Below are 22,954 nucleotides of genomic sequence, written 5' to 3' on the forward strand. Positions count from 1 at the left end.
AATAAAACTACATTATTTCATCCCACCATGAACCTTAGGGTGTTTGACTGCGGTTTAGAAAATAGCTGCTTATTGCCTTTCCACTCCTTTGCCTCTGACCAGAAAGATGAGATGTCTCTGAAATACAGATTTCTAGACTCTGAAATTGGAAAAATACATCTAACTTGCACCTACATCACCACAACAGTAGTTGTATGGAACAGATGAGATTGGAAATGGAATAGCCTTTTTATTAAGCTATGAGAAGCAGAAAGTTAGGATCATAACTGCACTTACTATTCCATTGACACAGATTTTATACAAACTGGTTTTCTCTCTTTCAAAATAGTCTGATAATGTTCCAGATTAAAAAGGAAATAAATGCCATTATCAGATCAAAAGAGTGAGATCTATTCTGAGGTCATCAGGTAATAAATTTGCTTTCTTGGAGAAAGAATTGAAAGTCACTTATTTTTGTCTCTATGAAATCAGTTTCTCCAGTAAGCATATACAAAAGAATGTGCAAATAAGCACTGAAAACATTTGTTGGTGGATTCCCTTGGCTATATTTCTAAACTAAAAGAAGCCTACAGGAAAGCTGGCGTCAGCTTTGGAATTGCTGGTTCAGCTCAGCTTGCCTGCTAATGGGGCATCTCAAGATAGTTTTCAAAAACATGTGGCCCTTCTTAGAAATTCAGGTAGCTCTGCTGCATTACAGCTGCTCAAGAGTTTTCTGAGGCTTTTAAACATTTCTCTTTTCTGGGCACCCACTCTTCAGGCTTGTGTGTGGCTTTCCGACTTCCTTGAAATGGTGGGTTTGTGACAACTGATGTGTTCTAATAGCTAGTGACTGCGATAGCTGTGGAATCCTCCTCTGTATTGATGCTCATCCTTACAGAAGCCATGATGCTCATCTGATTTTGATGAGAACCAGTTCAGGGAGTGAAACTCACAGCAACCACTTGTGCCTGTGTACACATACTCTAATTTATGTGTTTCCTTTGCTCATTTAGCTCCTGTGTCAGCTCTCCACAGGGCCACATGAGGGGCTGCTGCCAAGCAAGTACCACCAGGAGTGCACAGCCAGTCTGTGTTTGAAACGGCAACTACCTGTTTAGCTCTATCATCAAGCCGCATTTCAACAAGTTCACTACTTAAGGAGTCTCTTGTGACCACACTTAGCTGCTCCTTTCTCCAACTGATTTATTTCAGGTGCACTGTTTTGCATTCACATCTTCCCTGTGGGAAGCAGACTACCCTCAAACCTTTAAAAGCCTGTCATTCGCATTTAGATACATAGTATTTTAGTGAGCAATGGTAAACACAAACCAGCTAATACTGTGCAAAACACTACTATCAATTATTTTTTGCTTTATGTAAGATTAAATTAAGGCAGTACTGCTGAGACAAGTAAATTCCAGGTCTAGTAGAAGATTTAATATACAATCACCTACTTTGTCAAATTCTGCCTGTAGAGCATTGAAGTCATTTTTGGCTTGCTGCAGCTCTTGATGCAGTTTGTTTATTATCTGGTTGCACTGCTGATCCAGTGTTTGTAAGGAGCGTTGCTGACAAGAGAGTTCCTAGAAACAGTGGTATAGTAGGAAAGAAATAAACATATAACTTCAATAAGTCTGTGTTTTGGTTACTGGAGCAATAACAACTGATTTGGAACAGGCTCAGTATCTCTTTGAGATGCTGGGTTAGCATCTAGACTAACAGACTTCGTGAAAACACTTTTTCACTCGAGAGTGAGATGCATGAAAAAGTTAACTCAGACTCCACAGAAATAACCGAGTCAGTTATTAAGTTGGAACTCAAATATACATAATTCTGTGGACAACGAAGCCTAGCTTTTCATGGATTTGTATCTCAGTTGGGTCTCTTGCCCATGTTGTCTATGTAGTAGTACCATAATTCCACACCTCTCCAGCAGCTTCTCTCCTCTATTGGGATGTTTGTTTTCAGTTTGCCAGTTACCTTTGCAATCTCTCTATGAATTGTGAATGCAATTAACTGAATAGCAGATACACAAAACAAGCCGTGCGATTTCATGTCCTCAGGAAGGCAGAATTAAAGCATCCTTCTTGACTTACCTGTTGATATTCCTTTTCCTTTGCCTTTATTTTCTGTTCCAAAGACTGACGAGCACTCTCAGCATTCTGTCTTTGGCAATTCAGTTCTTCTGACAATCTTTTCACCTTTTGCTCCATCATTTGGACCTAGAATAATTTAATTACGAATCACGAGTGTTAAAAATACAAGTGACCTTTTATTTCAGTTTCAAGGCACTCATATAAAAAGAGTGGTTTCTCCTACTACAATTGTTCTAGCATTCATATAACCTACAGTGTAATTTTAGCTGGTTCCATGTAAGTTCTTAGCAGTCCAAAGTACTAAACTTGCACTTGCTTTTGTTAGTGAGAATGTGTATATATAGAAAGAATATATATACTTATTTATATATTATATATACAAGTATATACATATGTATATGTATACACACACAACTTAAAAATACCTAGAAACATGCAACACAGAAAATCAGTCTTTGACAATCTACAGAAATGTACTGTACCTAACAAGAGAAACAGGTTATACTTTCAGCACCTCGGGATGTTACGAACTAAAGAATGACAATTAACTGCTAAACAACTACATGTTTAGACTGAAACTAATTGCATATTCCACTGAATTTGAGTGATTCAGCACATTGATTTAAACTTTAATTAAAAAAAAATAGCAGTCAATATTCCAGGTTAACCTCTGTGTTAGAAGATGTTCTCCGTGTATGTCAGCTTGGTATCTAGTTCAGTTTATTAGGTTTATCTTACATTATGAGAGTGAAACAATGTTCACCTAACTCCATGAACAGAAAAAAAAGCATTTTTATCCCCAAAATAATCTCTTAATACAAAGCAGGTACAATTAGTTTTTCCTGGGGGTAAGGAAAATGGCAAAGGGTGAACAGTGCTGTTTTCCAGTAACAAGGGCTGTTCAATGAGTTAGTGAAACAACAGTCCATCTGTGCTGTAAGTAAAGAAGCAGCAGGTAGTAGTATTGGGGTGTCTGGTTATTAGGCACAGACCGCAGGGACTGTGCGCTCATGTGAAATCACATGTGTGTGCAGAAAGGCTGCAGACCTTACAAGATGTGAAAACACTTGATAACAGAGGTGCTGTCCTCAAGGTCTCCGAATAGTACCAGTGACAGAGAAGTGTACAAGGGGAATGCAAGAAGTAAATTCAGGCTATGAGGCAGAAAACTGAAGTCTAGAATCTCAATGCAGTTCTACGTCCAAAGCCCATTTGTGGGCAGAGATCATTTCAGTGGGAGAAAAAAAGCACAGAAAAGAATAACCTTCAGATGGCAAAGAAACCTTCTGAGACAAGATGCTGCACTGCACCTCAAGGATGAGCTGCACCTCAGTTCACGTGGGGCCAGTCAGTCCTACTCCTCCTTGTCTTTCCCCAGGCATGATCCTACCTATATCACCTTGCCCCTTGCACTGGATTTAACGCCCCTTTGATTCCTCAGTAAAACAACTGAGCTCTCTTAAACCTGTAGGTAATTAACAAGGCAAAATTAAATACATAATAGCCTAATTTGAGGATGATCAGCCACTGGAGCACCTCCCTTTACAAAGGCAGGCTGAGACAGTTGGGGTTATTCAGCCTGGAGAAGAGAAGCCGCTTGGAGACCTCAGAGTATCTGAAGGGGGTTATAAGGATGCTTTTAAAGGGACTTTTCGTCAGGAACTGTAGCAATAGGACAAGAGGTGATGGATTTAAACATAAACAGGGTAAGATCAGGTTAGATCTAAGGAAGAAGTTCTTTACTCTGAGGGTGGTGAGGCCCTGACATAGGTTGCCCAGAGAAGTGGTAAATGCTCCATCCCTGGCACTGTGCAAGGCCAGGGTGGACAGAGCCTTTTGGTCTAGTGGAAGGTGTCCCTGCCCATGGCAGGGGGTTGGAACTGGATGGTCTTAAGGTCCTTTCAAACCCAAACCATTCTATGATTCTGTGATAATCATTTTGGAAGTTGAATTGGGTTATTTGGGGAATCAAATAACTTGAAAGACTTTTTCAGAGGAACTGAGCTGTTAGGTTGGGTTAGCTGCCTTCCCACAAACTCACTGCAATGACAGTGCCTTTATGTAGTCAATGGACTGTGTTAAGAATATGATTTTACCACATTCACTGCGAAGACTTTCCCTAACCCGGCTCCTCACAGAGCTAGCAACAGCTGAATGCTCCTGCATCTCAAAAGGCAAACCATCAATATGTAAAAATTTACTTTAAGGACCAACACAGGAGTTGTGGGAAAGAGTTTCACAATAAACTTAGGTACCATGTAGAAACTTGCTGACAAAGATGGATAACAATTATTACACCCCGAGAAGATACACATAGAAGCATCTTTTTTCCTATCCTGTAGATGAATCAAAGTACTATAAATAAATACAAATATAGATGGAAATAGGAAGATTCAGGAATTATGAATCTCTGCGCTACTTACAAGCGTGTTCAAATGCTGTGACAAAGGACTTCAGGAAAGTGATGCAATCAAGAAAAAAGGTAACTTCTTACTTTTTACCTTCTACAGTTTGAAATAAATTACTTTAAACACTGGCATTCACTTCATATGAGTATGAGCAAAAACCTGAACCACTTCATATTTTTTATGTATGTACTTAAATACACTCTGTAAATACTTGACTAAGCCAGTTGAACTACGCTATTGGTTTTATACTATGAATCCAAGCTCCTCAGGATTAAAACCCACGAAATCTCACTTTGAAACTACATATTCTGAACCTTGCATGGTATTTTACCTAGTTTTTATTTTACACATGCAGTTTACAATCCAAAGCTATGCCCCCATACCCCACAACATCCAGTAGTATAAGCAGCATACCGATTTTCAGGCAAAGTTGCATGACAGAGTCTATTTAAGGTCAGAAATTGCCACCAGATGTCATTGTTGCTCTACGCAACAGAATTCCATTCTCTGTTTTTCAGAATTCCAATGAATCTTGCCTGAGGATGAAAAATTACTCTTCAGGTGGTATAAGAACCTTCCAGAAAATGGGCGACCACTTTATGAGTATTTCCATTGTTACAGGTAACATATATCAAACCAACAGAAACTCAAAACTTGGTCCTCAGCAAATACTCATGAAACTCACCTGAGAATCTTGATTCTCACTAAAATGGCTGCAAATTGACACACATTAACACTGGGAATGAATTGTAAGGACAGTCCAAAGATGTGTGATGAAACTTTTTACCTGTGTGGTAGCTTGATCAAGTTGTGTTCTCGTTTGAGTCAGTTTATCTCTGGTTTTGTTCAGAGCCTTATCCTTCTCTGTTAATTCCAGCTTCATTCTTACCAGCTGCAGTTCAGTTTCTTGATGTTTATTCATATGGGATTTCCTCATTTTTTCTTGAGCTTGCAGTTGTTGTTCTAGGTCCTTAACAGTGGAATTTAGCTCTGAAATTTAGAAACAGTAAGGATTAAGGGTACTTGCTGCTTTGAAAGCTACACCTCCCATCCTGGTACTCAAATTTCCAAGTGTCCACACATTATAAAATATGCAGTATGTTTGATAACAACTCAAGTCCCTGACACAGACAGACACCTTGTAAAATGTTCAGCAAGCTAAAACAAAACTCTCTTGTACTACTATATCAGTGATTAAACCTATCGAGACTGAAAGATAGTTGACTTTAAACAATTTCCACTTTGTGATATATTTGAACACAGCAAAACGTGACATCAGGCACAAATGCTGCAGAGGCAAAGTCAATTCATTCCTATGCTGGTTTGTCTTTGTTGTTTCTAAACACACAGAAATATGTCACTTATCAAAGCTGCTTTAATTTTTTTGCTTTTTAAAAGGAAAGATATCCACTAGAGTTATTTGTTTGGGTCTTCTCCTTCCAAGAGGCTTTTCAGCTACTAAGCATATCTGTAAGTACAGTATTTTACCTTTCAATCTTTTTCCTGTCCCAAAGCAGAATCCATATAAAGTGAAACCAAGTGATCTTGTCACAATATACATCAGTAAGAGTTTACCTTCCAAAATACAATGTAATTTTATAGTAGAAAACATAGGCACCTACAGGGAACATTATCCAGAATTACTATTATCTGGTAATATTATCTGGTAATTCTTTTGTTAAAAAGTAAAAAAGTCTTGCTTCCAAGTTGAAAATGCCACCTGATTGAAGTTTCACATGCAGGTATTTGGATAAACATTTTGGACAGCATGGGAACTTGTAAAACAGTCCTACAAGAAACAGTGGAAAAGCTGGTCCAGGTAGTAAGCTTAAGTAAATGCTCACCAAATCCACAGCGAACCAACTGTTTGCTCTCTTCCGACTATAAGATCTTAGGAATAACTATTTCTTCATGTCAATATGCACAATACAGGATCATATCTTGATTCTTTATTGTACTTTCTGCATCCTACTTCCTTCTGTGCTTCCAGTTATATCCATTATGGACCAACTGAGCTATGCATTTAGCATGTTCAATCAATGAATTTTTAACACAGGTATTGCTTAGCTGCAAACCTCAAGCCATACAAAATGAAGGAAGCGATAGAATGGAATTTAACAGTGAAATGTAATGAAATCCTGAAGGGGTTTATCAACTGTTTCAACAGAATTGTTCCATGAGCAATGGAATTATTGGAGAAGGCTCTTTTCCTTTTATATATGATGTCGACTACCCACCCCCAAAAATACAAACTCCTCCCTTCTAACTCTCAGACCCCTTATGTAAAAGATATCACAGTTTGTTGATAATTTCTGTGTACTGGCTGATCACTGAAGATACACACACTTGTGGCCAACTAGGCTAGCTGCCAAAGGCAAACCCAGGTATCTTTTCCTTGCTAAAGCACTAATTCCAATGCCTCTTTTCCTATCTGCACGCCAGATTTCATGAAACCATATAGCAGACTGTCTGTGGGTTTTAAACAAATACTTCAGGTACCTTGGTTCTGTGCTCTTAGCTGGATCACGAGTGAAGAATTACAATCATCAGCAAAGCTGCTGTTGAGCTCGTTCTTCTCTGATATTACACTAGGATTTGTTTCTTTTTCCCGTGGAAAAGAAGATGCTGCAGAACTTCCCTTTGCAGGTGTTGCTTGATTTCTAGATGGGGTCTTCTCTTGTTGCCATGAAAACACAGATGAGGAAGCCTGATGCCGAGCAATCTCCCTGTGACTCAAAGAGCTTTGAGGATGAGGCTGATTTATTTTCTGCGTCCAAGAAAAAACAAAAGGATCTACCTTTACACAGCTCCATATCCAGCATATAACAAAATAATTATTGATATGTAAATAATAGGTTCCTGGTCATTTCACATTACTTTTATACTATTTAAAATAAATAACTTTAGCCCAAGTATCCAGTATACTGGATACAGTAACCCAAACCAGGATCTCCAAAAAAACTAGTCTGATCTGTTCATAAGTAACATAACCAATTTTTTGCCTTTTTCAAGAAAGATCCCATCATTTACCCTCTATGTTTTTCAAAATTCAAGCCTCCATTTCTGCAGGCAAATGTTGACACAAGTAAGCCTGTATATAGAAGTCTAGACTACCATATCTGATATCTGACCCACATGTAGTTCTTCCAGACAAACACAGGTAAACTCAGACAAGAATTAGACTTTTACACACCTAATACCCCAAACCTGCAATAATAAAATACCTCAGGTAGAAGCTTTCAGCCTCTTCCTACAGAAAAATTAAACACAGCTAAAATAGTAGATGTTTTTTTCTCCTTAAGTGGAAAAAAAGATCATCCAAACTCAAAAAAACCCAAGCCAAAACAAAAACCCCCACCTCAAACAGTAAAATCCCCACTGTATTTTTTAGCTTGGTTTTCAAATGCTTCTAATTTGAATATTTCAATTATTCTTTTATTAAACTAAACCCCTAACCTAGGTAATACCCAGTGTGACTTCTCAATCCAACCAGAGATTATGTTATGTAGGAATAGCTGTGCTAAGACCAGGAATCTATATAGTCCAGAATCCAGTATCCAATCCTGTAATTTGTCTATAGATAAAGAGCATAAAACCCTAACCATGCATAAAGCCATCATTCCCCTTATATACCATTTAAATTTACAGAGTTTGAGGCAAAAGTTTGAATCCAGGTAATGAATCAGTTTTTACTGAAATACTTGACATGTTCTTTCTCTTTTGGATCTGTTTCAATTTTACAATACCCTGACAAAGAGGTCTGCCATTTAACACAGTACAGTGGAATAAACCAGTGTTTGTTCTGAGCCTGCAGAGCTGGTTCTGTAATTATGCCTTATGGAAAGTAAGAAAATGACCAATTCCCTGTTTCATCTCTTGATCCTCACTTCATCTTTGTACCACCCACTTCCACCGTATCTGTTTGGAAACGAGTGAACAGAATTTGCAATACTCAAGATGCGAGAGCCATTTGGCTGTATATGGGCAAAGAGTATTTTCTCATTACTTCTTAAGTTTTTTCCTAAAACATTCTTTTTCATCATTGCTGAAGAAAACACTCAAGTTTTCAGAGAACAAGAATTGCTGAATTGCTTCCTGGAATCATGGAGCCTGGGTGCACCAGGTATGCATCTTTCATGTTATGTTTTCCAGATGCATTACTTCATTACTACATTGCCAGGAATCAGCACTATAAGCCTTTTTTAGATGGCATCATCCTTGTCCCCTTCCAGTGTCAAGAGAAGAACGAAATAAGAACATCACTAAGATTCAGCAGTCCCACACTGCAGTGCCTTATCAATTTATGGGTATTACATGTATTTGGTGATTTTTAATTACTATTTATTTTATCAATTCATTTTAAGAGTACTTCTGACTTTTCAATTTGAAGCTGAGCCACACATTCAGCCCCAGTAAAGGAAAGACTCTAATAAAGGAAACTTTTTGAGCCTTTAAATAGTGAATACCAAAGAAGTTATTACAGCTTTTCTACAGTGGCTTCTTTTGCCTTTGAGGGATTTCACATCTTAGTCATCTAAAGGCCTCCGAGATTCCCTCATACAGTTCCCACTGTATGTGTTTGGAAAACTTTACTAGTTCTTATTTGCGAAGCGAGTTATTTCTCATTATCTTTCCAAAGCTATTTTATTATTATATTTAGCTTGGCAAAACTGACATTATTTTCTCTTGCCTGTGCTTGCACAAGATCTCCACTTCTTGAAGAATGCGTTCTCATTTTTAATGTCTTTCTTTCCTTCGCCATTCAGTTATGTTGGCTTTTCTGGATTCTCCAAGAATACACCTGAATGGCAGTACACACAGCGTAATTCTCTCTAAAATCATATTTTAAGTGATGTAGAATACATTTCACTAGTTTTCCACTCCATGTTCCAAGTTCACTCAATAGTTACTTTCTTAGATATCACACATACCATTTTCAAGAGATACTTACTTTTACCTGGATGGTTCTCAGTTCTAATTCTAGCTTTTTCCTTTCTTGTACTTCTTTCTTGTATTTTTCTTCCAGTTCTTCAAACTCTGTATCTACAAAGACACAATGAATACTTCTTCATAATCTAACTTATTACATAGGTAATAATTTCTAATTGCTGTTACAGGAATGATTGTAGAATAGTTTGTGCTGAAAGGGACCTTCAAAGGTCACGAGTCCAACTCCCCTGCATTGAGCAGGGGCATCTTCAACTAGATCAGGTTGCCCAGAACCACATGCAGCCTGACCTTGAATGTCTCCAGGGATGATGCATCCACCACCTCTCTGGGTAACCTGTTTTACCAACCTCATTGTGAAGAATTTTTTCCTCATGTCCAGCCCAAATCCCCCCTTTTAGTTTAAACTCATCACCCCTCATCCTATCACAACAGTCCCTGATAAAAAGTCTCTTCCCATCTTTCCTTATAAGGTCCTTCTAAGAACTGAAAGGCCACAATAAGGTCTTCCCCGAGTTTTCTCTTCTCCAGGCTGAACAACCCAAACTCTCAGCCATTCCTCACAGGACAGGCACTCTAGCCCTGCTCTGTACCCTCTCCAACAGGTCCATGTCCTTCCTGTACTGAGGACTCCAGAGCAGGATGCAGGACTGCAGGTGGGTTCTCACGAGAGTAGAGGGGCAGAATCACCTCCCTTGACCTGCTGGCCACACTCCTCTGCGTGCAGCCCAAGATATGAGTGGCCTTCTGGGCTGCAAGCACACATTGCCAAGCCAAGTCTGATCTTTCATCCACTAGCACTCCCAAGTCCTTCTCCTTTGGGGTACTCTCACTCCCTTCATCCCCCAGCCTGGATTGATACCTGGGGTTGCTCCGACCCAGGTGCATATAGTATATATACATAATGTATATATATAACATAGATGTGTTGCATTATATATATACACACATATAGATTTTAATTTTTACTTTAAGATTTCCTACTAGCAGCCCAAGAACATTAATATGACCAAGAAATGATCAGGAAATAAGGCTGGATCTTTTCTTCAAGTTGCTTTCAAATGCAACAGGAATTGGACAATGAATTTACTTAGGATTCTTCCACTGGAATTGTAAGAGGAGCATATTAGTCCAAAACAAAAGGCCTGCTTCCTTTTCTTTGTACTTATGTATCAGTCTACAACTCCCAGGAATATCATAGAACTAGAATGCTTTGTAGCATTCTATGAAACAGTTGAGGGAGTGCAACAACCTCATCCTACCCTGCATTAGCGAGGTCCCACCTCAAGTACTATGTGCAGTTTTGAGTGTCTCAGTAAAAGAACATCAAACTATCAGGCTGTTTCCAGAGAAGGGCAACAAAATTGGTGAAAGGCCTTTGAGAGCAAGAGTTTTGAGGAACAGCTGAGGTCACTTGGTTCATTCACCTTGGGAAAGAAAAGGCCAGGGCTGATCTTATCACAGGCTACAACTTCCTCACAGGGATGGGCTGAGGGGAGTGGCAGTGGAAGAGAGGTGCCGATTTCCTCTCTCTGGTGACCAGTGACAGGACACAAAGGAAACAGAATGAACCTGCATCAGGAAAAGTTCAGACTGGACATCAGGAAAGTGTTCTTCACTGAGAAGGTGGTCTTGACACTGGAACAGGCACCCCAGGGAAGTGGTCATGGCACCAATCCTGTCATTATTCAAGGAGGACAATGCTCAAGTCATATGACTTAGTTTTAGGTAGCCCTGTAAGGAGCAACCTTATGGGTCGCTTTGACCTTCAGATAGTCTGGGATTTTCAGGAATGTAAAACTCCAACTTTCAAATGAAAAAAAAACCTCTCCAGCAATACAATTTTAAATAGTTATTTAAATAATTTTTTATCTAATCCCCATTTCAGAAGTGTCACGTTTAGTGGAATGCCTGACCCTGCCACTACTGTACCCCTAGTAGAAGTTAAAAGGAACAAGAGTACAAGAAAGTATCTTGGATTTCCCACCTGAGTAAAAGTGAGATGCCAAACTCACAAAACATTTGTTCACATCAAAGATAAGAGGTAAACAGCATGCATAATATTGAAGCTGTCAAGTTTTTCAGCAGATACAGCATAAGGGTGTCCAGCTACAGAACAGTTTTCCAGTTAAGGAACCTTCCCTTTACTTTTCCAGTTCATTCAAATATTTTAACTCTGATGTCACTAATTTGAAGACAGAAATGATGGTTTGAAACAGTGCATAAATTGTGCAGATCATCATGCACAAAAGCAGTCTAAATAAAATTTTCTAAAGAAATAACACGACTGTTGACTGAACTTTAAAGTACCTGTGGTACCCAAGAAAGATTTGCTCTTCACTACATCAAGGGAACAGCTGACACTAGGAACAGGCATTCAAAAACTTGCTGCAGTCTGTTGAAGGATTTCCTACTATTCCATGTCTATCAACATAATCCTGAAAAGATGTAATATTTGCAATAAGTGTTCAGTCTGCACTAATCACTTTTAAACTTATGGTGCTATGAATTAGACATTCTCATAATAAGCTTTAGAATAGGGACTAGGCAACTCAGTACAAATGTAGTGTGTGAAATACTCCTCCACCCTCCAAGAAAACTGTTAACTATCTGTGCTAGGCAAAGAAAAAGTCATTTACCATTATGACTTTGAACTGGTGTTAAAGAAGCAGTAAAGCTTTTCTGTGGAGCACCACTGAATGATAAGTCTCCTGCAATCAATGTTTGCTGACTTCTCTCAAGCTCACATTTGTATCTGTTTCGGAAAAAAACAGCAACAAAAATTAGTCACGAAAACTAAAAGGTTAATTATCTGTTTTTAAAAGCCTGAAGCACACAATTTATATGATTATAATAACTTAAAGATCAAGTCAAGATACAGTACTGAATATTTTCAGTGAATGTAACGCAGAAACAGGAATGCTTTGTTCAGTTTCAGTATATTTAGTCAATTACATAGGAGTCAAAGCTGAAAACCAAAACCAATCCCAGAGTGGCTGACAATCAGAACTGCTTAAGGTTTCACTTATGAAGCTGTGGTCCAGCTAAACACACCCAAATCACTGTAAACACTGATAACATATAACTCCTACTCTTCAGTAAGGATCTTTATGATAGGAAATATACAACTTTTATCCTATGTTCTGATACTGCACACTTTGAGAAACCGATGCATACTTCATGGGAAGGGAACACACTCCACCTGACAATGTATTTTTCTCATGTACTATTTACTTTGCTGCCCAGAACAACACAGCAGACTACCCATTCTTGTGACTCTTGTGAGCATGAAGAGTTACAAGCCCGTGAAGTGAAACCAGATAACTAGTTTGGAGTTTATACAGCAACTTTCATCCTGCCCAGCATGCACAGGTTGATAAGACAATGGTTTTGATTTCCCCCTCCCTTTTGCAACATAAAGAACTCCCCTCCCTGTGGCTTGCTAATTGCTATACAACAGTAAAGGATCAGTTACCAGCATAAAACATACCTGAACGCGATTGCCAAGTTCAAGCTACATGTAGTAACTGATGATCTTATGTAGTGGACAGATACACAAAGTAATGTAATGGAGAGAATTCAACTAAACTGGACTTAATTTGGGGAATGGATTAATGGAACACACATCCTTAGCCTGCAGCTTCCCTGGCCCAACATTTGGCATGAGATACAGAAGCTTAGGTGGTTCTATCAAGCCCTGCTGAATCTCACTAGATTCTTTGATGGACCTTAGCAGCTCCTCACAGAAAGCTGGTGCTTCTACATGTTAAATTGTTATGTTGAAATTTAGAATTTTACCACAGCAGTCAAATACCTAAATACCTCAACTATCTCTAGTTTTCCCAAAAAGGGCACAGGGGGGAGGTAAGGGAGGAGGAAGAGGGAAACAAAGAAAAAACAATCAAACAAAACCCCAGAAAGATCAACACACTTCTTTATTTGCTTCTCTTTAGATAGAATGAGGCATTCCACCAAAACTTAAAGGAAGTAGACATATTTCAGGCCACAAAATAAAAGGAAAGAAAAAGAAAAAAAAAAAGAAAACTCACAAAAAAAAATACGTCCCCCCCGCAAATACCCCCACAAACAAGCAATAAAACTAAAACAAACACACTCCCAAAACAACTAAATCAAACCCTTAAGAAACCTGCTCTCACACCCCTCCCTGTGACAGTACTTTTGCATTACTGTACCAGCACAACAGTTTATTGCACAGGCAGAATACTCAGCTTGACTGATGCACACAAAGTTTCAGAAATACTTTTATTCAAGAACAGAGGGTGCCTCTAGTAGGAGAGCAAGTTTAACGTAACATTCACTTCACTAAGGGCAACTGTTCCATTTGCGTAGCACCCACAGATGAAAGATTTTAGATGTGTCTGCATCACAGAAGATTCTTTTATTACTTGCATTCCATCCCCAACAGACAGCACACACATGCTATCTCAGTAATAACAGTGTTTAAGAGTTGAGGTCTTTGAATTAAGCTCTTTTTCACCAAAGCAACTGGATTCAGTGACTCAGTCACTGCTTTTGGCAGCTTCCTCTTCCACTCCCAATAGATGTTTATGCCTCCTTCCAGTAGTATTTTATTGGTAGACTTGATCTTACAGAATGAATTGTCCATGCACTTTCTGAGCAACTCCAAGCCCTTTGCAGTTTACCTTTGTCAAGTGACTCAGCTGTGCTAGCTGTTTTGTTGTTCAAGATCATAGACAGTTCTCACATGACACTGCAGAACTCCCCCAAATTAGGGAGGAACTATAGGTATTAACTGCTTCAAGTGGCAGACAGATTTATGTAGAAGCCTGTATGTGCATGTGTGTATGTAAAAACAGGTCCATGTTTTGTGACTTCAGTCACAAAGTCTGAATTAATTATAAGAAGAAACTAGAATACCATGAAGGATACACTAAATGAATAAAACACAAGAAAATAACTGTTATACGTGGGTTAGAGACAGAGCAAATCCTTACCTTTTCAGTTCTTGTTCTAGCCTTTCTATGTCTTTCTTGCTGGAATTCAGCTGTCCTGACTGAATGTTAATTTGAGATTCTTTTGCTTGAAGATCATGTGATATTTTCTGCTTTGCTTTCTCGAGAGTATCACACAATTCCATCAAGCTCTGGTTCTCTCTTTTTAGTAATGCAGCTTCATTTTTTTCATTTTCAACCTAGTTGGAATATAGACCATTTTAAAAAGATCTCACCTATTCTCTACACTTCTATTATTTTAATAACACAAAGTTTACAAACTGCTTTTTTTTTCCTAGCATTTCAAAATCCTAACAGCACCAAAACCTCAACTATACACGTCATTTAAATACTCTTGGGTGTGAACAAAACCACATCTCCTGCAATTCAACACAGTGACATTAACAATTGCTATTTATTGGCTAGACAAGCTCATAGAAAAATTAATCAATCCTTAAATATTAATAATCCACACTAGATTGCTAATCCACACTGACCAACTCTCTGCTCTTTCCAGCCTACCAACTTCAGCAATCAGAATACCTTGACTAAACAAAGAACGCACAATGATTACCAAGAGTCACAGCTTTGAAACTGGAAGTAGAGCTTGGCAGTAGACATCCTCCTCCCCTACAGCTTCTGAGGGACAGGCACAGTCAAGCTAGAGCTTTGCACAACATTATTCTTCTGGTTGAAAGAAGTATTAACTACTGCTTACAAGTCTTAAAGCACTCCTATTTGAGCACAGCCCTTTGTGTTACAGGAGCACAGCAGTTCCTCTGGATGGTTGAAGAAACTCACAGGAAGAAACTCTAAGAAAACTACAAGGCTTAAGTTCTGCTAGAAAGTTCTATCAGCCTAAAGGGAATAAAAGGCAGCCTCTGTAATTTGCATTTGAGCTGTATTCAAACGTTACAAAACAATATGAAACTAAATGGGTCACCTCTGATCTGAAGCACAGCAGGACCCTGACCAAAAGGGTCTCTGGTTTCCTGGCTGACAGTATAGTCAGATGAAGCATAAAACTACAGCCCTAAAAAAGGAAACTGAAAACCCAAAAACAGTCGGGGGGGGTGGGGTGGGGGAGGAGGGGGAAGGAGAGAACCAAGCCAAACAAACAAAACCACTCAACTGAGAATTACATAAACTAAGTAAAAGATGAAAGGGATCTACAGGCAAGGTAGAACAGCAAGAGGCTGTCAACTATGCAGCTCTTATATAAAACAGGCCTAGTCAGTATCAAGATTTTAAACAGGCACAAATGACTTTTCCTAATCGTAAAAAGATGTAGCAAAGCCTCAAAGTAAACATAAACAACTGAGCCCAGAAAGCCAACCATATACTGAGCTGCACCAAAAGAAGTGTGACCAGCAGATCGAAGGAGGTGGTCCTGCCCCTCAGCTCTAGTGAGACCCCATTTGGAGCACTGTGTACAGTTCTGGTGCCCTCGGCATAAGGGGGACATGAAGCTGCTGGAGCAAGTCCAGAGGCGGCCACCAGGATGACAAGGGGGCTCAAGCAAGTGCTGTATGAAGATAGGCTGAGAAAGTTGAGGGTGGTCAGCCTGGAGAAGTTGCATGGAGACCTCAGAGAAGCTTCCAGTGTCTGAAGGGGGCCTACAAGGATACTGGAGAGGGACTCTTCATTAGGGACTGTAGCAATAGGACAAGGGGCAATGAGTTTAAACGTAAACAGGGGAAGTTCAGGTTAGATATAAGGAAGAAGTTCTTTACTAGGAGGGTGGTGAGGCACTGGAACAGGTTGCCCAGAGAAGCTGCGGCTGCCCCGTCCCTGGCACTGTTCAAGGCCAGGGTGGACAGAGAATTGGGTGACGTGGTTTAGAGTGTGGTGTCCCTGCCCATGGCAGGGAGGTTAGAACTAGATGATCTTAAGGTCCTTTCCAGCCCTAACTATTCTTTGATTCTGGGATGGGCAATCACGCCAAACATAAATAGAAGGCAGGAATTCTATTAGCAATCAATGAGAACCAAACAGAAGGGAAAATATGATGAAAATTAATATAAGTAGTTTATATTCTGTTTCTCTGCTATTTCCAGTCAGTGGGAAAGAAACAAGACACTAACCCACCCCTAGGGACAACCAGATAAAAACTTTGTAGTTGTGTTTGGCATGGAGAACAGCATTTTAGGGGAATGACCACAGGGCCTCTGTTACCTTCTGCTTCTGCTTTTGCAAAGCTGCCTCCAAAGACTCTAACTGGAACTGTCTTTGCTGACGCTCCTTTCTAAGCTTGTCCACTTGACTTTCCAGCTCATGAATCTTCTGAAGGACTCTGGGGGAGACGCCTTCTTTCCATTCCTCCACAGCCCAGCTCATACTGACACGATTCTTGTTTAACACAGAACAGACAGTGCTATGCCTGAAACACAAAGACAGAATTGACCTTTCAGCAAGCCTTCTTTTAAAGCAAACTGCATTTTTAACCTTAGCAGTAATTAGAACACAGTATTTCACAACCATATAGGCTTCCTGACCTACATACCAAGCAGCAGCTTTTAACATTAAGTCCTATTTTGACACACTCTCATTCAGCTTAAAATCTAAAGCCTCACATCAATCAATCAAACAATAACAGGTTTATATTCGTATAACTGCATTTGACTGCTGTATTCCAGAAAGTTTCTCTCCATACCTTATGCTTATGCTAGATTGCAGAAAACCATTAGCGTTGTACTTCAGGGGCATTTAATCCGAAAGCTTTGCAAAAAGCCATCCCTTCATTTTGACCCGGCACGGGCTCACTGCCCGAGATACCAGCACAGTTCGGAAGTCATTTACAAGGAAGAAATTACCTCAGAATAACTAAAAGCGGAGACGAACGACAGCCGGGCGGAGCCCACCCAGGCCTGGGGAGCTCGGACTGTCAGGACCAGCCCTGCTCCCACCCTCAGGAAACACCCCATGGGGACACACCGCAGCTCACCAGCCCGCTCAGGGTGCCTGACACCCACGAAGGGGGCAAGGGGGAGAGGGAAGGCAATTCAGTCCAATGCTGCCTATTCTCTACCCTAACATACAAACACAAAGTAAAAAAACACTTCTAAGTGTGTTCTAACAGCGATCAGAGAATGCAAATGGCAACAGCAAAAGCTTCAGGACTCCAAAACTTACATGAACTCCCTTGGGTTCCAAATGCTTCCTCTGGTGTTCCCCTCTCTTCCCCCAGCCGCCACTCTGAGGGGGGTTTGGCTTTGAAACAATGATGTTTCCATCAGAATCTATGATTACTTCACCTGATGTCTTGCCTCTTATAATATTTACCCAAGCACTGTTCTTTTAATCACATTTAGGAAATTGAGTTAAATCTTCCTTAAGAAAAACAGCTGAGCAGTCAGAATGTAAATATGGCACAACCAACTCGCTAGCACATTGTTATAAAGCCTCTAAACTAGCTCCAGAACAAAACAAGCCATCAAATTGGTGGAACAGATCCATCTGAGAAGGCTGCATGGAGACCTCATAGCAGCCTTCCTGTATCTGAAGGGGGCCTATAAGGATGCTGGGGAGGGACTCTTCATTAGGGACTGTAGTGACAGGACAAGGGGTAACGGGTTAAAACTTTAATACGATAAGTTTAGATGGGATATAAGGAAGAAGTTCTTTACTGTAAGGGTGGTGAGGCACTGGAATGGGTTGCCCAAGGAAGCTGTGAATGCTCCATCCCTGGTGGTGTTCAAGGCCATGTTGGACAGAGCCTTGGGTGACATAGTTTAGCATGAGGTGTCCCTGTCCATGGCAGGGGGGTTGGAATTGGATGATCTTAAGGTCCTTTCTAACCCTTTCTATGATTCTATCACAAATACCTCTGAAAAATGGTAATTAATAAAAACAAGATAGAGAATTCTATGGTGAGCTTCATGTACCCTTAGACATGACTGTGCAGGTGCTGCTGAGGGAGCAGCACAGAACAGCAGTGGAGCAGGAAGCAGTGCCCAGAGAAGCTGCGGCTGCCTTATCCCTGGCAGTGTTTAAGGGCAGGTCAGATGGGGCTTGGAGCAAGCTGCTCTAGTGGAAGGTGTCCCTGCCTGTGGTAGGGGTTGGAACTGGATGAGGTTTCAAGTCCCTTCCAACTCAAACCAGCCTGTGATTTATGAATACCTAGATAGATGAGGCTAAAAAAAAGGAACCTGACTGCTGTTGTAAACTTAAATACAAGAGCACAAACTTAAATACAAAAGCATGCTTGTTCTTAAGCCCGTTTCTGAGAATGGTCAGATTTGTACTGGGCTTCTGTTGATAATGGTTTACAAATGAATCCTGTCATATGTGGCATCCTTGCCTTGACTATTGCAGCAGTTAATGAATTATCATGAAAAATAAAGACTCATCAAGAGTACAGATACTTGAATTTTTTTGCCATCAACCTTACTTTGCACACTAGCTTCATAAGTATCATCTGTATTAGTTATACAAGTAAATATAAGATACAAAAATACTAGCAAATGTAACAGTGAAGTATAAGATACAAGCATAAGGTCAAATACACTGAACAAATAATAGCAACTTCTAAAGAGTGTTAATAACAACCATCACTTTGCTGAACTCAATTCATTTTATCACTCTCTACTGGCTAGGATTCTTGAGGTCTTTCTAAGAGGCTCCTCAATTTAAAGCACTCCATGATTTTGAGCAAAGAAAACTACCTCAGCCTTGTGAAGTGTCTTGAAATTCCATTCAGTTCTTACCAAATGTTAACAATGACCATTTACTTTTTCTTACCTGCATTCCTTACTATAATTTTTGGTAAAGGGCCAGAATACATAAACCCACTAAAGACTGAATTCATATTTCAGAGCACACAATGGAACAAAAGCAGCAGAGAAAAAAAGGAAAGAGCTTCGGATGAGAAAATCCCACCCTGCTTGGATACTGCAAGGAGCAGAAACCAGACCAAGCTTTTTCTTCATATTCTTCCTTGCCAGATTCAGAATACATCAGGTAAAGCCTATTTCATTTATATATACGTATATACACATATATACACACATCAAAGAGGAGCTGGAGCAATCCCATTCACCTAGAGAAAGAGTGAAACAGGCCTTTGTGTCTGACTGGTTCTAGTTTCCTAGCTTCCCTGTCAAGGCACTAGAAGTACACATTGCCAAGTTGAGTGTGAGAGAGAAGAAAGCCAGATCGTTTCCTGTAGCCTCACCCAAACCCCACCCTGTACTAAGTGATGCCTCTTGCTTCTGGAAAACATAATTCTCCATCTCTGCCAATGTGGGTATGTAACTGAGAAAATGGCAGTTTAGGCGTTGTACTGGAGTTGTGAGATTAAGTCTGCGCTAATAAAGCCCAGTGAGCTACTGTTGTAAAATACAATGTTTGACTGCTTGTATACCCTTAGGTTTCCTATTCTTCATGCAGTTGTGTTTCTCCATGGAAGCCAAACCTTGTTAGGTGAGCAGAATGCATGTAAACAAGGGTACTATTAGGATACATAGAGAACTTTACACCTTAGATTTCTTAACTGCCTTATGCTTGTAAAAAAGGTTGAAGAGACCTGCACAGTTTTTCTTAAAGTTCATTTGCAAAATCAGAGACCACAGATAACACAAATTATAATCTGTAACTTTGTTCCTAAAGGAAATGGGGTGTTTCTCTAGTGAGTATTAAAGTATTTCTTACCTACTAATGGAAACTGTTACTGAAGTGCTCGTGTTGACACCAGGGTCAACAGGTTGACTGTATTAGTGGACAAAATACCTACAGCTGCTGTATTGTTTGGTGATCACATTGTCTAGCATAGTCTACTAAACACCAGTGGGTAGCTTTCCTGGTAATGAGAAAGTGACTGAGGTTCCAGGTGTCTAAGGTGACACAGTGAATCACATGCAGGTGCTGGATAGGAACCCACAGGTGCGGCTCCTGGCAGTTTAAAACACCTCAAGGCAATGTTGCCATGTTGCTACATTCCCACCTTCCCTCTTGTTCCTTACCTGCATGCTGCCACTGCTCCCTTATGACACCTTCTGCTGATCTGAAGTGCCGGGGGAGATGGCTAAACTGGTAAGGGGTATTATCTTAGGCAAAGGCCTTTCTGGTAACTTTACCCTTGTATACAGCTTGGGTCTGCAAACTGTTGCACTGTGGGATCAGATAAATGCTTGACCCAGCTCAACAGATGGAACCAGGATATGCAGGAGAGAGTGGATAGGACTGTGGTGACACCAGCTTGGATCAGTTAAGACTTTATGTAACAACACCCTAAGTCCCCATGCTGTAATCCCTAACACCTGTCTATCATAAATGATAGTAAGAAACCTCCCCACAGTAAATGCATTCTTGTGTTTTATAACTTGTGTATTTTACAAGGATAAAATCAGCTTACAGCTCCTGCTTTCATTTAAGTGTCTTTTACTTATTAAGTGCAATTACTCTGAGTAATTTTAATAACAAGAAAATATTCTTTGACCTTTGCATGTAGTGCAGCATTATTATGATTTTTAATAATCAGACCTCAGTCTAGCTGAGGACATTAAGGGCAACAGGAAAAACTTCTAGAGGTACATTGGGAATAAAAGTAAGATGAGGGAAAATGTGGGACCCCTCTGGAAAGAAATGGGAGACTTTGTGACCTGGGACATGGAAGAGGCTGAGGTACTCAATGACTTTTTTGCCCTGGTCTTCGCTAGCAAGAGCTCCAGCCACATGGGAGGCAAGGACTGGGAGTGGGAGAATGGAGAACCGCCTTCTGTAGGAGAAGATCAGGTTCAAGACTATCTAAGGAACATGAATACAGTCATTAGCATGATGCTTAAATAACTAATACACAGTGAAGGGAATCATACATGATTATGTTATGATATGACACATCAAGTCTAAATTGTCTTGGTGTTCAAATTACCAGTTACTGACTTGTAAAGAAGATTGCAACTCTTCTTTTTTTCTTAATGGTAAATTCCTTCTCTCTCTAGTTCTGCTGCTAGAAATAGCAATGCTACACAAATCTTTCATGCTACAGGTACTAACATCAAAAAGTACATTAATAAGACTATCAAATACTTCTATATCTTATGGGCAAGGAGTTACCAGGTTTCAGAGGACATTTGGTAAGATAAGAACCTATTTCCTTTATGACCCACTCCTCCCTGACTTTCATGGGTCCACAGCTTCTGTTTCCTTTGTTAGAATTGTACTCTTAACTGTACGCAGGTACAGCTACTCTGAGTATCATTCCATTCAAATGAGAGAGAAAAGTGGTTAAGACATAAATGCACTGCATATGAAGTAAAAGACATACACCTTTCATAGCCATGTTTGCCTCTTTCCATCTTTACCACCAACTCTTTTTTACAAATGGGGAATGAAGAAAATACCCAGTGGTAACTGACATCACCTATTGTTCTCATCTGCACAATTGCCTTCAGTAGTCTGAGTTTTGCTTCTTTTTTGACCTCTCTATTCTAAAGTCATGATTTATCATGGCTACCCTTGCTGTGCCTAATCTCCATTTGAACATCCTATTCCTATGAACTTCCTAAATTAAAGCCTGGAGCTCATGCTTTGTTTCTCTTTTGTTATGGCCTGTATATATATTTATCCTACACATCTATTTATTATACATATTCTTATATACTACTATATATATTAATTTTATGTAGGTATTAGCTGAGAATCTATACTTGCTTCTTATTGTGTTCACCTACTGGTACAATCTTTTATCAGTCAGTGAAATAAAGAACATCACCTACACCATTCATGAGAAACAAATAAAATTCCTTGTTAGCCTCTACCTAGCTTAATGCTGTCTCTGAAATCTTTTGATGTTTCTGTTAGAAGGTTGAATAGATAAAAGTACAGCTCCTTATCTTACACACACCATAACCACCTAAACAGTACTTTGGTCATTTTTAAGGCAAGTTCTAAAGTGAGTTTTCAGTCACCCAACTAATTGCAATGGGAAACCCATCTTAAACAGCCAGAGTTTATGAACAGTCAATTGAACTGATCTAATAGAATAAATAAATAAATGTGCAAGGAGGAAACAACTGCGTTCTATGTCTTAAGGACTTTGGTTAATCACCTGATTTCCTTACCTCTTCCAAGTCTAAATTCCAACGGTTTTATTGGTACTTCTCATATCATTTTTGTATTAATACTTTCCAGGAAAATGTTTGTAAGTGTTTTATATCTCTCCAGGGTATCTACTGTGTCATGCAAATGATAGTCAGCATAGAAAACAGTATTTACATATACATCTCAGCATTCCCAAAGTGCTCTAACTAAGACCAATTTTCCTATTATTTGGACCAAAAGTGAGAATGAGAATCAGGGCTCTTTTAGAAATAATATACAGACTCCAAAAAGCTGAGGTACATCCACCTGAGGTCTTACTCTTCTACAGTGCACTTCACTATTGATTTCAGAAAGTCTTAAATATGGGGTTTCATAGAACTGTCACACCCAAGCATAGCCTTACACCCATTTGAGAGAGCGAAACAAACATTAATGGCTAAATTCAAGCTATGCAAGTTTGTAATGGTCCCCAAACCGCATTTTATATTATAGCGTTAGCTCTTTGCTTTCT

The 22,954-nt window shown here is 39.6% G+C and overlaps 2 protein-coding genes across 4 annotated transcripts in view; one reads left to right on the plus strand and one right to left on the minus strand.

Moving 5' to 3' along the window:
* The window catches only part of CENPF (centromere protein F), a 41,247-nt gene extending 24,468 nt beyond the window's left edge, over positions 1 to 16,779 (minus strand). For 2 of the 3 annotated variants that reach the window (XM_057397037.1, XM_057397036.1), the window contains exons 1-8: positions 16,579 to 16,779; positions 14,407 to 14,603; positions 12,070 to 12,185; positions 9,435 to 9,526; positions 6,983 to 7,250; positions 5,271 to 5,473; positions 2,076 to 2,201; positions 1,434 to 1,562 (exon numbers count right to left, since the gene is read on the minus strand). In XM_057397037.1, coding sequence (XP_057253020.1) covers positions 1,434 to 1,562; positions 2,076 to 2,201; positions 5,271 to 5,473; positions 6,983 to 7,250; positions 9,435 to 9,526; positions 12,070 to 12,185; positions 14,407 to 14,603; positions 16,579 to 16,740 — 1,293 coding nt within the window. In that variant the 5' untranslated portion in view covers positions 16,741 to 16,779. Of the gene's footprint in view, positions 1 to 1,433; positions 1,563 to 2,075; positions 2,202 to 5,270; positions 5,474 to 6,982; positions 7,251 to 9,434; positions 9,527 to 11,740; positions 11,869 to 12,069; positions 12,191 to 14,406; positions 14,604 to 16,578 lie in introns of those variants that run through there. The other variant, XM_057397038.1, reaches the window with a different exon arrangement.
* Positions 16,780 to 19,078: 2,299 nt separating this feature from the next.
* Positions 19,079 to 22,954, plus strand: part of PTPN14 (protein tyrosine phosphatase non-receptor type 14) — a 121,574-nt gene continuing 117,698 nt past the window's right edge. The window contains exon 1 of the mRNA XM_057397040.1: positions 19,079 to 19,362. The gene's annotated coding sequence lies outside the window, so the exon portion shown is untranslated. The remainder of the gene's footprint in view (positions 19,363 to 22,954) is intronic.

This window comes from Pezoporus wallicus, unplaced genomic scaffold, assembly GCF_028554395.1.
Source record: "Pezoporus wallicus isolate ANWC-B61680 ecotype Strahan unplaced genomic scaffold, APGP_CSIRO_Pwel_v1 contig_14703, whole genome shotgun sequence".
NCBI lineage: Eukaryota > Metazoa > Chordata > Aves > Psittaciformes > Psittacidae > Pezoporus > Pezoporus wallicus.